General features: G+C 51.6%; 3 protein-coding genes across 3 annotated transcripts; 2 read left to right on the forward strand and 1 right to left on the reverse strand.

Annotated features, from left to right (window-relative positions):
- Window positions 1-21: 21 nt before the first annotated feature.
- NEUTE1DRAFT_92405 (uncharacterized protein) lies at window positions 22-3,030 on the forward strand (the record flags this gene model as incomplete). Its single annotated transcript, XM_009858581.1, has 1 exon — window positions 22-3,030. The coding sequence occupies one exon, from the start codon at window positions 457-459 to the stop codon at window positions 2,863-2,865; it is 2,409 nt and encodes an 802-aa protein (XP_009856883.1).
- Window positions 3,031-5,478: 2,448 nt separating this feature from the next.
- Window positions 5,479-7,589, forward strand: NEUTE1DRAFT_92406 (uncharacterized protein; the record flags this gene model as incomplete). The annotated part of the gene is made up of 2 exons (XM_009858582.1): window positions 5,479-6,516; window positions 6,585-7,589. The coding sequence occupies 2 exons, from the start codon at window positions 5,479-5,481 to the stop codon at window positions 7,587-7,589; spliced, it is 2,043 nt and encodes a 680-aa protein (XP_009856884.1).
- An 840-nt stretch (window positions 7,590-8,429) lies between these two features.
- On the reverse strand, window positions 8,430-10,307 carry NEUTE1DRAFT_92411 (uncharacterized protein; the record flags this gene model as incomplete). The annotated part of the gene is made up of 2 exons (XM_009858583.1): window positions 8,430-9,022; window positions 9,794-10,307. 2 exons carry the CDS (start codon window positions 10,305-10,307, stop codon window positions 8,430-8,432), a joined length of 1,107 nt encoding a protein of 368 aa, XP_009856885.1.
- Between the last annotated feature and the right edge of the window lie 3,468 nt (window positions 10,308-13,775).

Below are 13,775 nucleotides of genomic sequence, written 5' to 3' on the forward strand. Positions count from 1 at the left end.
ATCACACAGTCACTCCGGCTTCCCAATCGCAGGTGCCCCTGACGGACATACCCCTTCGTCCTTCGACACTCAACAAGTGTCCAAGCAAGCCGTGTTAACCACCTTGGTGGACCAACCACGAGGCAGTCGTCGCAGCAGTCGAGGAGCATCCCCCGTCGTCGTCAAGCAACACGGAGATCATCCTACTGCCCTGCCGGTACCCCACCAATCTCAAGTTACCACACCCACGACAAGCAAGCAAACCTATCGGTATCGCTTAGCCAACAACAACCTTGTTTCAGCCGCAGCATTCGAACTTCCCAGAAGCTCCGGCACATATTCTCACTATAGAACCATTACCAAGAGATAGCCAATTGATCTGGCCCACCCAGGCGCAGTCACGAGACTTTGCTTATCTCAACTTCGACACTTTGTCTCCAACAATTTATCCCCGAGACCCCTGAGACTCTGGCTCCAATGGCTGGCTTATCTCGAACCAATTCGGCCAACGCCTTCATGGAGGGCTTCTCGGTCTGCCAGGCCAACCTCGGCGAGGCCCTCACCTGGCTCCCTGCCATGGGCACTCCTGAGCTCGATGACATGATCAACGCCTTCATCCCGGGCCCTGCATCCATCAAGGACAAGCGTGCCCACATCTCCATGGACTTCCTCAGCTACTCGCAGCGCACCGGGTTCAACTTCAAGTTCTACCCCGTCCCCTCGACCTCCTTTACCTCCGCCAGCATCGCTTCTTCAGCCAGCTCTTCGCAGTTCGTTGACTCTGGCTACGCATCTAGCTTCAACGTCTCCCCAGTCATTTCCGACTCGAGCGCATGGACCCAGTCCCCGGCCTCTTTCACTTCCCCAGCCGCCTTCGACGACGCTACCAGGATAGCAAAGGCCCGCTCATCGACCTCCACTACCAAGAAGTCGACTTCTCCTAGCAGTCGACATCAGGTCGTCGACTTTGCCAACCACCCCGGCATGCGGATCATGACCAAGGATGGCCGAGATGTTACCAACTCTGCCTCCCGGGGATGCAAGACCAAGGAGCAGAGGGACCATGCTCACCTCATGCGCATCATCAAGGCCTGTGATGCGTGCCGGAAGAGGAAGGTCCGTTGTGATCCCAGCCACAAGAAGCGGGCTGCCTCGCACACATCTCCCGCTGCGACCGAATCGAAGCCCACCAAGAAGCAAAGGAAAGAGACAGCAGAAGCACCGCCGCCTGCTCCAGTTGTTGTTGAGACCACCCCCGAGTTGCTCGACGTCAACCATTTGGAGAACTTCGATGCTGCCACATTCGTCATGCCCTCTGTTGAAGGAATCGAGACGGTCGATGACAACTTCTGGAACCGGTACTTCAACTTCGACCAGGATGTCTTCCCCGACTTTACTCCTGGCACCTTCGATCAGTTCACTCCTTCCCAGGAGCTCTTCTACCAGAGCACCAGCTCCTCATCGGCCGCCTCTCCGTCGCAGGTATTCACTCCAGAGACCCCGGCACACACTCGCCCTTCACCGGCAATTGCCATCGAACCGGTGGTTGCGACGGCCGCTCCGGCTCTGCCCTACCTAAACCCGGGCGTTCCGCATGGCACCGAGTTTGTCGACTTCAATCTCTACTCACCACCTGCCGACTTCTCTCTCGACGAGGAGCTCCTCGGCCTTGGCCAGCAACAGTCCCATGCACCTTTCGACTTCGGATACGCCGATCAGCAATACTTTGGCGATGCCAGCGTCGTTGCCCACAGGACTGAGTCACGATCCAGTCCATCTTCACCATCCGTATCCGGAGTGATACCAAGTCACCAACGACGGCCACTTGAGGTATACGGCGGACTCCCTGGAAGTGAAGACCTACCGACCTTGAGCAACGTATCGCCAGCTGTACAAACCCCCGGTCAACTGACTGTGCAGCAACAACAAGAACAACAGCGCTATCGCCAACTTGCATCAGGTAATGAGAGCAGGGTAATCCCACAAAGTTCTGATCAGCAATCTGTAACAATTGGCTCAGGAACGCCGCCTAGTCCAGCTTCTCCTGCCTCCAACGTTACGAGCGACACGTTGACGGCGCTGAATGCTCGACATGCACCTCATAACATCGACAGATCTGTGATGAACGTCGGGCGAACGGATCCACACCGGCGTTCACCGATTGCCTTGCAGTTTGTGAATGCCGGTGAATCGGTGAACGCCGGTGCTACCACCCAACACGCATCGTCTGTTGAACAACAAATCCGCGCCGCGACGGTGGAGACGTCTGCAAGGTTGAAGTCACCAGTCAAATACAACAGCTCTGTCCCACAACGACAGAAGCAAGGATTTGCTGGTCTGCCGGTAGACCTCTCTACAACATCCCGAGATGTCAGCAGTGGCATTTGCCACAGTTCTGCCTCCAACTCGACCCGCCTGGGGACAACAACGACGGCCTCGTCACAGTCTTCCACAACCACTACCATCTTGCCAGGCCGACGAGAAAGCGGCGACGGAGAAGGATTCGCGAAGACTGGAGCAAAGCTTTCCAGCTACACTACCTTCGCATCATCTTCCTCTCAATCCTCCTTCTTCCCGCTAGTCGTGCTTGGTCTCGTCTCTTGTCTCGTGGCAACTGCTTTGCGGACATGCTGCAGCCACATCAACGACAACTGGGGCGGTCATTTCGATCCCCTCAACACTCTGTTCATTGCGAGCATGTCCTTGTTCTCACTTTGGCTACAATCATCATTCCGATGGCCAGTCGATCCCGACACCCACACCACAAGTCATGCCTCCGTCCAAGGACTCTTCGGCTCCTCAGTTTCCCGACAAGCCAAAGCGCTTGTTGCGAGCAATTCGCCCTTTGTCCGGATGGTGTCTAGATCACGATCAATCATGATCTAAATCACCCCGGCTAAGGCTGGAGTTGGAGAAAACGACTGGTGTGATCCCATCTGATTTGATTGTTGACAATTGTCGAGTTCCTTTCATGGCATGCAAAGCATATGATTCAGTTTGTTTTTCAGTTGTTTAGCGGTGTGCAGCGTTTGCAAATTCACTACGATACCCCAGAAAGTGCTTTTTTTTCTGAGCTTGAGACATGTTGTCGTTCTCTTTTCTTTCTTTTGTTGAGATTGAGAGAGAGAGGACGATGATGCTTTTTCATGACGGCTTGCGAAGCGAGTTGACTTGGGTTGATGATGTTGGACTGGTGATGAGACAACAACCCAGACAGGGCGGGATGAGAGGGGAAAAGGACTTGCTAGGTAGAGATAGCTCGGGATCTATTTTCATGGGTTTATGTCGCAGAGGTACTGGGCAGTGGCAGTGTTGGCTCTTACTCTCCTCGATCTGGGGTGACTTGCTCAGTTATCGGCCGATTCATCAATACACAAGTCGGTCTCCTTTGGAGGCCGTCGTAAATTATACTCTGCTGTCCCCTTTGTATGGTGAAGTGTAAAATATGGTCTTGATCAATTTCACATTGCTGTAGGTGTTTGGATCTGTTATCTTGTTTGTGACGTCGAACTTGCTGTGGCTCGTCCACGACAAAATAACTGCAGCCGGGCCAAACCACCAAATCGATGACAGTGCCGTAAACACCAAGACGGATTCACATATTCGTCTTGCTTTTAATCCTTTCATTTGTTCTTATGGTCATCCATTGTCCTCAAAAGGTGTTTACCCACCTACTAAGTCGTGGGTGTCTTGTCTATTTGCCGATGACATTGGGCTTTGGAGTCCACGTTTATCGATGTGTTTGTCCTGACTTTGTTCGTTCCATGGCCAGCCGGTAGTCGCTGATAAGCTGATAAGGATCATTGGGTTTCAATGAAATTGTTAGTGCAAAACCCCGCACAGACATGCAATTATGCAAAACATCACACCAGACGAAAGTGGAGCCAGTTCGCCCTTCCATTCAAGGTCTAGCCCAACAAAAGTCTGCAGCACATGCAAAGTCGCAAAGAAGGTACAACATGGATAACGGCAACACAAGTTTGATGTTGGCCCCGTCGTGGCCACTTTCGACTTGAAGTTGTGTCTGTTTTGGTTTCAAAACGTTCTTTTTATACTTTTTCTGCTGCTGTCAATATCCATCCATTGTGATTTGGCAGCGTTTTGTGGCGTATAAGCGCGGCAACGTCTACCGATCTTTACGAGCTTTACCATATCGACCCTTTCTGAGCGAGGTCGAGACGGAAATTGAAGTCAATGTAGGTCCCCATTTGTTCACTTTTGTTCTGCTGCTTCTCTTCGCTTTCCGTCCTCAAGTCTAAATTGAGCAATAGACGTGTTCCTACAGTGAGCATTGAGGATGGTGTTCTTTGGATGGAGTAAGAGTGAGCAGAGGTAGAGGTTAGATACGCCTACATCCGGTCAGAGTGGGCCTCTTTTTCCTCGAAACTGGAAAAGCTCTCACTCACCAATCCTTGTCCTCTCCGTTCCCTGTCACTCTCTTTTTGATTCATTTTTTTCTCTTCATGAATGAGCGCACAACAAGACTAACAACACCAAACGCTTGCAGAGTGTTATTGGCGACACCTCACAACTACTGGACGGAGCTGTTCTGTTCTGTTCTGTTCTGTTGGTGGCCGCAGTTCGCCGTTTACATACATACTAGACAGACATACACTTCCGCAACGGGACGGAAAGAAAAAGTCAGTCGTCCAAAGTTCCCATCGTTGGCCTCACACACAAACCCAAGACGGGACACAGACACACGGCAGCGTAACAGAGTGCGGACCCGGAACCGCAATATTGGATTGGGGTTGACGGACGGGAATTGGAGAGCTTGAAAGAGTTTTGCCCCCGAGAATCCTCAAGGTGTACATTCGTTCATCCAGGATTCCAGGTCGCTCCTTCCAACCGCTGCGCCAGCATTATCACCAGCAACCAGTAAAACACCCAAGCAACACCGATTAAGCAATTTCAGTTGCTTCCATTCCCAACAGGAGCATCCATTCACTGATCCTCAAGCACAACCGTCAGAGCAGGGTGGCAGCTTGTCATTTGTGCAAAGAAGCAGTCCTATTTGTGCTGCTGTTGAGGCAAACTTGTCGTTCTTTGTGCATCAAGTTTGACTGAGTGTCACCAGCTCGTTGGCGTCACTTGGTATTCAACGAATTTGCAGGCCCTTTATCCTTAACGCTTAAACATCAATATCACGGAGAGGAAAGAATAGAAGGTGTGGTGGAAATTATATCGAGAGAAAGGTTTCAAAGACGTACAAGAAACTGCAGTGTCGGCAAGTGGCGGACTTTGGAAAAGACAAAAAGGAAGGAAGGAAGAAAGGAAGGAAGGAAGGAAAGACTGAAGGAAACTGCGCGTGTCACTACTGCTGGAAGGGTTCAGGTTGAAAAGGAAGAAAGCAGCTTGCACCTTGGTTTTTTCTGGTCAAGCCATCGTCGTCGAGAAAGTGGTTTGCTACAGAAACCTCACTGCAAGGCATAAAAACGGAAATAAAGGTTGATTGCGACTGCAGCTGCTGTCTAGCGATTGCTGCTTCCACCTTCCAGGATGGCATATACTTTCCTGGACGCGGTCGCGGCCACTGGCCAGCGCATTTCCGCGTTCTTCCAGACCCTCACCATTTTTCTCCTCGACCATACCCTCCGACCGGCCTTTAGTTTGTTCTCAAGCAACTTTAACATTCCTCTGCTTGAGGGGCCCCCACCTCAGCAAACCGCCGCCGGTGAAGAGCAACAAGAACACCCGCGTCCCGAGCTTGGGCAATTTCAACAACAACAGCAACAACCTTCACATCAGCTTGACATCCAAGATCAGGATTCTGTCACTGCCACTCCCGCAACCACATCTCAATCGCATTTCAAGAATCAATCTGAAGACGCCTCTGCTACCAATCTTAACGCTCTTCCGCAAGCGTCCTTCTTGTCGCTTACGCCCGAACAAGCAAACAGCTCGAAGCTGCCCGACACGGAACCCGACATGGCCCGCACGTCATCGGCCACGGCCACGCTGGCACCAGAACAGCAGCCGCTCAAAAAGATTCCCGTTCCCAACATCCTTCCCGCCTTGCCCCTAGTTGCCCCTGCAAAGGAGAATGCGGCCCCTGTCAAGGCCGGCTCTACTGTTGCCGCCTCTGCCGATTCTGAGAACAACCTCACCGGAGATTTGGAACGTCTAAGCATTGCGACTGACGCCGCTGCTGTCGCCGCAACCGGTGTCGTCGGTTCCGGCAATCGGGTTTTGGCAACTCAGCAGCCATTGGATAACACCACCCAGGATAACAACACCACACCTGCCGCAGCCGCTGATGGTGCCAATGATGCCGAACCTCGGCAACACCTCAAGACCAACGTCTTTCATGGCCATGGCCCTAGTACTAGTGTCGGTTGGAATATCGTCGACTCGCTTCCCAGGGCCCCGGTTGTCCGCTCCCCCGCTGTCCCTATCAATCATGAGCTCTCGCAGACTAGTCAGCTGAAGGAGGGTTTTACTGATAGCGCAGCCCAACTCGAGGCCGAACTTGAGACGCCTGAGGAGGCTGCTGAAAGAGCTATGCACGCTGGCTTCATGAGGGAGGCTTTGGATATGGTATGTCTCCATGCTGCTTGACTGCTCTCATGCTTGTGTCATCGGTTGCTAACTGGTTTCGATTGTAGGCCCGACTCGCCCTCAAGACCAACGAGACGCCTGTCGGCTGCGTACTTGTGTACAAGGACCGAGTAATCGCCAGGGGCATGAACGCAACCAACGTCAGCCGCAACGGCACTCGACATGCCGAGCTCATGGCTATTTGTGCTCTGCTGTCCTACTCTGGTGACGCTGATCTTGAGCCTAAGAACGCGCAACCCCAGTGCAACCACGATGAGCCTAGCGTTTGGGGCGATGTTGACCCCCGTGACGGCCACCTCTTTCCCTACGGCCAAAAACTTCACCCTGCTCCTCGCGTTGACCGATCGGTTATTTCCGAGTGCACCCTTTACGTTACGGTCGAGCCTTGCGTCATGTGCGCCTCGCTTCTTCGCCAGCTTCGTATCAAGAAGGTTTACTTTGGTGCTGTCAACGACAAGTTTGGCGGAACTGGAGGTGTTTTCCGCATTCATAAGAACTCCCCTTTCTCAATGGCTTCAGCCCCTCCGTCGCCTGCGCCCCAGAACGGCAAGGGTATCGCGAGACCCGCTTTGGAGCGTCGCCCCGTTTCGGCTCTGAACATCGGCACTGGTGGAGTTGAAGGTCAGGAGCCTGAGCCTGCCGGTGATGAAATCGACGAGTCTAAGCAGAATGAGACTGTGGGCAAGCAACCTGGCCAGGACACCACGTCTCTCTTCGAGCCTGAACTGCATGGCGATGGTGGCAATGTGGAGCCAGGCTATGAGGTAGAGGGTGGTTGGGGACGCGATGAGGCCGTCACCTTGCTCAGGCAGTTCTACGTCCAAGAGAACGGACGGGCTCCCGTTCCCAGGAAGAAGGAAGGTAGAGCGGCCCGCTTGGCGGCTATGATGGAGCGCGATGGCCATGCTGGCGGGCCGATGGCCGATGCCCCTGCGGTTCCCAAGCCAGAGGAGAATGGCACTTCCGTTGATGGGGATGGTGCGGCGCAGGAAGGTGAAGAGGATACGGAAAAGACGGAGGATGAGCACTCCGGTAACAGCTCGGATGCATGAACCGAGTGATTGCATGAAGCTGCTGTCTTGGTTGTAGCAGTCTGGCATGCAGAACCTGTGCTCTGGAGAAGTGTTCAGGTTATTGATATGTGAAGGTATGTCTCCCTTCACCTTCTCTTTCCTTCTACATGCCATATACCGTATACCAACTGTTGATCCATAGGTAATATCTTTTCGAGCATCAAGAAGTGAAAGAGACTATACAGTTCTCAAAAAAACACTGCATGCATGAGAGCTTAAGGCATGGAATGGAGTAGCACGAGCTATGGCGGGGAGGCTTTTGTGTTTTTGCATCGATTTTCTTGATGGGTAGTGTTTGAGCATTGGTTTGCATGTAGAGGATCAGTATCACGAGACTATGGGCTTCAGGTTATGGAAAAGTTATGGGTATGTGAGGAGGCAAGGAAGTGGAAAAGAGAAGAGAAGAAATTATGCCTCACGGCTTTACGAAATTTAAGCAGGTTACACACGTCGACCAGGAATAGATATCGCGGGTTTGACGTAAATGCCATCTGGAGGCCTTTCTATTCCAAGTGAACGAGGGCTTATCATGGCTTGTGATCATGATGGGTGACCAATTAAAGATTGCGGGCTGGAAAACTTCAACACGCTCTGTTGGGCTTTGCTGATGCTTATGTCTTGATATGTATGTACTAAACGTATAAATACGATGTCTCCTGATCATCTGAGCTCGAGTCTTGAGCAAAGATCACTATCCAACAACCCATCTTCTCACACTTGGACTTCCCCAAAGCCTCGGCCCTACAGCGAAACCCAATTCTCTTCTCCAGCACAGTCCTCATATAGAGCCCCTTCCCTTCCACTACCTCCCCCTGCTCTTCATCTACGGTAAACCTCCTCAACAGCCTCCGCATTCCGCCTCCAATCAACCAATCCCTGCTCCTCCCCCCCCTCCACATCAACAATCATAACCTCCCTAATCCTCTCCACTTCCTCCTTCGTAACTCCCAACCTCTCAATCACATACTTCTCCGCCCCTCCATACTCCTCATCAATGTACTGCAACGTAGCCAACATGGACTCCTTCCGGCTGGAGACCATTCGTTCGGCCGCTGCCCGGTCCCCGTCAAAGGCTGGGTCGAGCATCACGTGGTCGACGATGGCGGGCTTGCGGTGCGCCAGGCCGAGGTCGGTCAAAGAGTATTCGTGGGCGATGATGGTGGGGGGTAGGTGCAGAAGGGAGAGGAGGAGGGCGACAAAGAGGCCGGTGCGGTCTTTGCCGGCGCTGCAGTGGACTAGGAGGGGACTGGGACTGGGGGGTGTGGATGGGGATGGGGAAGAGGAAGAGGAAGAGGAAGAAGAGGAGGAGGCGAGTTGCTGGAAGATGGTCCGGTAAGGGGCGTAGGTGTTGTGAGGGTCTGCGGCGCCGGCGAGGATGGTTGAGTAGGCGCGGACGAAACCCTGTGTTGTTACTTTGGTGTTAGAGGTGGTGCTTTGAAGCGCAAGGGGGGATAAGGGAAGAAAGGAAGAATAGGAAAAGGGATGAAAGAGAGTAGAAAGAGAAACAAAAAGACAGAAGAATCAAAAACGAAAGAAAAGACGAAAAGAGAGAGAGAGGAAAGAAGAAAATGAGAGCTGTATCGGCCTCGTAGGGCGTTTGTGCAAAAACGACTATGCATCCAAGATGACATGCGAGAGGAAAGTAAAGTATCAACGAAGGATATGCCGTATCCATCAAGGTTCTTGAAGCAAAGTTGTACATTGTGTTTTGCTTGCTGTTGCATAGCCGTCTTTGCAAACAGAGCGAACATGAAAAAGTGATATGATGCAACTTGAAAAGGGAGGACGTAATGGTCAGGCGACGAAGGATGAGACGCAACACGCGCCAGCACAGCGGTTGATCCATCCTATCTGCTTCACAGAAGCTTTCATCATGGCTTCATGACAGGTTTGTGTCATCTACAAGTCCCCTGTGCCCTCTTGCCTTGGGTCTAGAAACCGCGTTTCCACACGCTTTGGGACAAGCCTCAGTGCAAGCACCGTTTCAAGTGACCCCGACTCCCGCCTAGAAATACTAGATAGCCCAAGATGGCACCATCTACACCCTTTCCGTACTCTCTCAACACACTCCCCTCCCCCGAGATCCCTTCGCGTCCAGAGACGAGGGAGTAACAAAAGAGAAAATAAAAAAAGGGAAAAAAAAGATACAGAAGGGAAAAAAGGGGGGAAACACAGAAAGACACTCACCGCCGGCCCATCCGTATAATCTCTAAACCTAGAATTCCTCAATTGGAACCTGACCGCCAACGCCTCCGGAGACATATCCACGTCGGGAAACACGGGCACATGGCACCTCTGCGCGCCCGCCCACTCTTTGGGTTCCGTCTCGGGTGTCTTGCCAAACTCCAGCTTGGACCGGAAGTCGTACACGTGCGTGATTCCCAGCTTTTGCATCACGGCTACACCTTCGTCCGTGAGCTGGGTGGGGTCGGCGGAGCGGAAGATGACACCCTTCCGAACCATCTTTTTGCGGTGGCCAGAGGTGGTGGTTGGGATCTCGTAGCCACCGATGTCGCGGAGGTTGATGAGCCCAGGCGCGGAGATGAAGGGTGGAGAGGGGAGGAGGAAATTGCCGTCGACGGAGGAGGATGGGGTCGGGCCGGGAAGCTGGCTTGGGTGAGGAGACCCGGAACCGGAGCCGGAGCCGGGCCCGGCGGTGGCGGCGGCGGCGGCAGCGGCGGGAGGCTGGACACTCATCTTGTCGGCTGTGATGGTATTATGATTCTTGGAATTTGAGTTCCGGAGGGGCGGTAGCCTTGTGTAGCGTACGACTTATGTATGACTTCGGGAATCGAGAGATATGGCGTATGAGTGGGTGTGTGAAAGTGAGGCCTCTTCTTTTGTGTGTGCCAAGCCTTGATGCCGAAGCTGCACTGGATGCTCCTTCCGTAACTAGGTATCTTTCTCTGCGGTCTTGGTGATGCTGTACAGTATAGGGTCAGTCCCTAGAGTATTAAAGCCCCAGTGCCTTTTTGAAATTTAAGATCCTCGATTCTGCTCGTCAACACGAAGGTTGTTTGGTGGTGCGTCGTTGTGGTAACATCTGCAGGGGGCTGCCCGGATGAATGGACCCGCGCCTCTACGCCGCTGAGTTATCGGAATTCCATATTGCCAGCTGCTATTCCACTGCAGCATGACAGGGGCAGCTCCACCGAACCCGCGCTCAATCACACCCTACCTGCCGAGTTGCACTTTCCCGTTTCCAGTCGACCGGACACACTAACAACTTTGCTAACATGTTGCTGCTAGTGTAGATAGTGTAAAGAAGTCGAGGAGGCTCAGCAATCAGATGGCCCCCAACCGCCATCTTTGGAACCGTCACTTTGATCTTTTACCCGCACCATCATGTCAATACCATTGGAAGCCTTGTCTGGTCCAATTGCCGTCTCCAATTCTCAAGCAGAACAGCGGTGAGTGGAAAATTGCGAATTACCGTTAGCAATTGCTGGCCATGATGGTTGAGGTGGTTGATTCTTTGTCGTCAATGGGGGAAGATGGTTCGCGGACTACCTACCCATCCTTCTTTTCAGTCCCGCGAGGCTTCTGCTGTTACGTGGATTATTCTCATTTCCAGGATAATTGATGCCCTGAAGACCAGGCCTAAGGTGTTCTTTAGCGGACTTTGTAACTGGATTGGCCTATGCCCCTGGCAACCCTTCTTCGGCACTTCAGTGCACTGCCCCCGGTACGTACTACCTTGAGGCTCCAAACGGAATTTTGCTGGTGGCATGTACACCCACCCTATCTTCTCTTTTCCTTCCATTTATTTTTCATGTTTTAGGTTTTATTGTTTGCCTGTTTATCTCAACCTCTCCAGTCGTTCCTATTTCTAGTCAAACATGAAGTACTTAGAGCACCAAAAGCCATCATGCATACGTACTGGGCATTTTCTATGATTCTGTCAGCCTGTCCCTCTCTCTATCTTCACCCTGGATTTTCCGACCCTTTTGTCTCGAGTTCACTCGGAATGGTGTAGCTTCTTCCACTCTAAGGTATGACAAACCTCAGAAATCGGTGAATACAGGGGGCATCATATGTTTGCCTTGGGTGCCTTGGGCCTCTTGGGAGCGATGACGTCCACTTGCTGGCCCCAAGCCGCTCCGATGCCCCTCCGAGAATTGCTGCATGGCTGAGTGCGTGGAATCTTTGCTGTGTAAAGTGAAGTGGATTGACGTCCGACCGGCGCACTCTTAGAGCAGCAATCATATCTTTGGAATTCTGCCCTTGCGATTTGTTTGTTCCTATTTATCCCATCGATCAGCCCGTTGAGCCCCGAGACTTGCCTCGAGATCGCCTTCTAATAGTTAACCAATGGGTAATGTGAAAGCGTGGTTGCCTTATTTGTCCTCACCGGAAAGCCCCTTGTCACTGTGGTTGTGTAAGACCATTCGCAGCTCTTGCCGATGAGTTGGTCCTCCCCCTTTTGAGGCTGATCATATCCTGCTACTGTGCCTAATAGTTAACCTTGGGAATCAAGTCCAGTATGAGAAACAGGACATGCTTAAAGGGCGGTGGTGGAGGGATGGGAAGATGGCTGGCCCGTGTAATACAAATATTGATTGTCGACTCCCTGTCCGCCATGGACCGGGCCTCCTCTCTAGAGGACTTGGTATATGACTATTTTTCATTCAAAGGCCCCTGACATGGTGAATTGAATAGATATGGCCACTTTCTAAGCTCTTTGGCATCGACATCAGCGAGTGTCGCAAAGGCTAGTGATCTTTGGACCATTCAGGTTGGTGAAATTCAGTATCTCCAACCTCCGAGGCGCCTGAATGTGGCTTTTCATGACAAAGTATGTGACACTTAGCTAACGTTTATCTTGGTGAACACTCAGATGTGTTTCAAGCACTGTGTGACTGGTGGCTCAAGGATATCTTCAGTTTAGCGCAGTTTGAATAACAACGGGTCAAGCTTCGGGTATTTTGACCCTGAACTTCACCAGACTCAGAATCTGAACAAATCTGAACCGTAAGTTCAGTTAGAAAGCGCAGCAATAAGAGAGATGCAAAAACGAGAAACGGAGAGAGAACGGATGACGAAGAGAAGCAAGAACTAAACTTCAGGACTCGAATTCGGGAGATCAGGTGCGACATTGAGTCGTATGAGTTTCTTACTCTTGAAAAAAACAAGCAATTCACCAAATACGAGAAAGGCAGTGGATGAAGGGAACGAATACTTGGTTTGGAAAGCCGAGCAAGATCGCCGCCGTATTCTCAAAATCGTGATCCGACAAACTAAAACAAAAAGAACACAAACCCGGACAGGAAGAAGTCACCAAAATAAAATTCAATTATATTAAATTCCTAGCTTAGCGGTTTGCTTTTCCTCCATGCCAAAACACTGAATTTGGAGAACTCCAGACCTGAATTTGAGCGCCTCCGAAATATCGATGGTCGACGTGAGTCGAAAAAAAGATCTAAGGATAGGAGACCTCCATGACTTGGAATACGTAAAAGATGACTGATGTAATGGGAGCTCCAGAGGGTGTCGAGTGATGTATTGAAAGCGTTACGTGAGATTAAAGCCCAATCTCTTTAAAGGGCCATGATGTTGAGGTGCCGTATGGATTACTCTTAAGTCGAAAAGGCATCTCCATTCTTTGAGGCTTAGCGCCTTGTTGAGGAAGATGAGCAGGAAGGGGATGCCGTTTCACGGACAATCTGGTTGTCCCTCTTGCAACTCGTGCATTGGACGTGCTGGCAGCCGGGATCATAGCATTTTGAAACCCAGGACGAGTTGAGAGCACCACACGAGCAGCAAAACCAATGCTTGTACTCCTCATAATTGGATGACCCCTAAAGCTGTTTAGTCTTTGGTATATCAGGGCGATCGGAAAGGCCAAATCCTACCTTGCTGCTGTTGCTGCTGATGTCAGGCATCTTGAGGATAGGAATTTATGTATAAGGTGAATAGTGATGAACGGTGGAACGGAGAACAATAGACAGACAAGGTCGGGTGGTCTTCATTCCCATCAGCATCCTGCTTCGAGCTCATTTATGCAAAATCTCAAGTCGCCCAAGGGGAAGCCTATACGATGGCTTCCTGTTCACGCGACAAGCCAGGCTCCCTCTCTGTCCTCCTTCAAGCTCAAGGCGAGCCGCATGGCCACGGTGAACGCCTTGATGTCTCATGGAATTTTGTCTGAATCTCCAGGAATAGGCG

The sequence above is a fragment of the Neurospora tetrasperma genome, assembly GCF_000213175.1.
Source record: "Neurospora tetrasperma FGSC 2508 unplaced genomic scaffold NEUTE1scaffold_81, whole genome shotgun sequence".
Taxonomy (NCBI): Eukaryota; Fungi; Ascomycota; class Sordariomycetes; order Sordariales; family Sordariaceae; genus Neurospora; species Neurospora tetrasperma.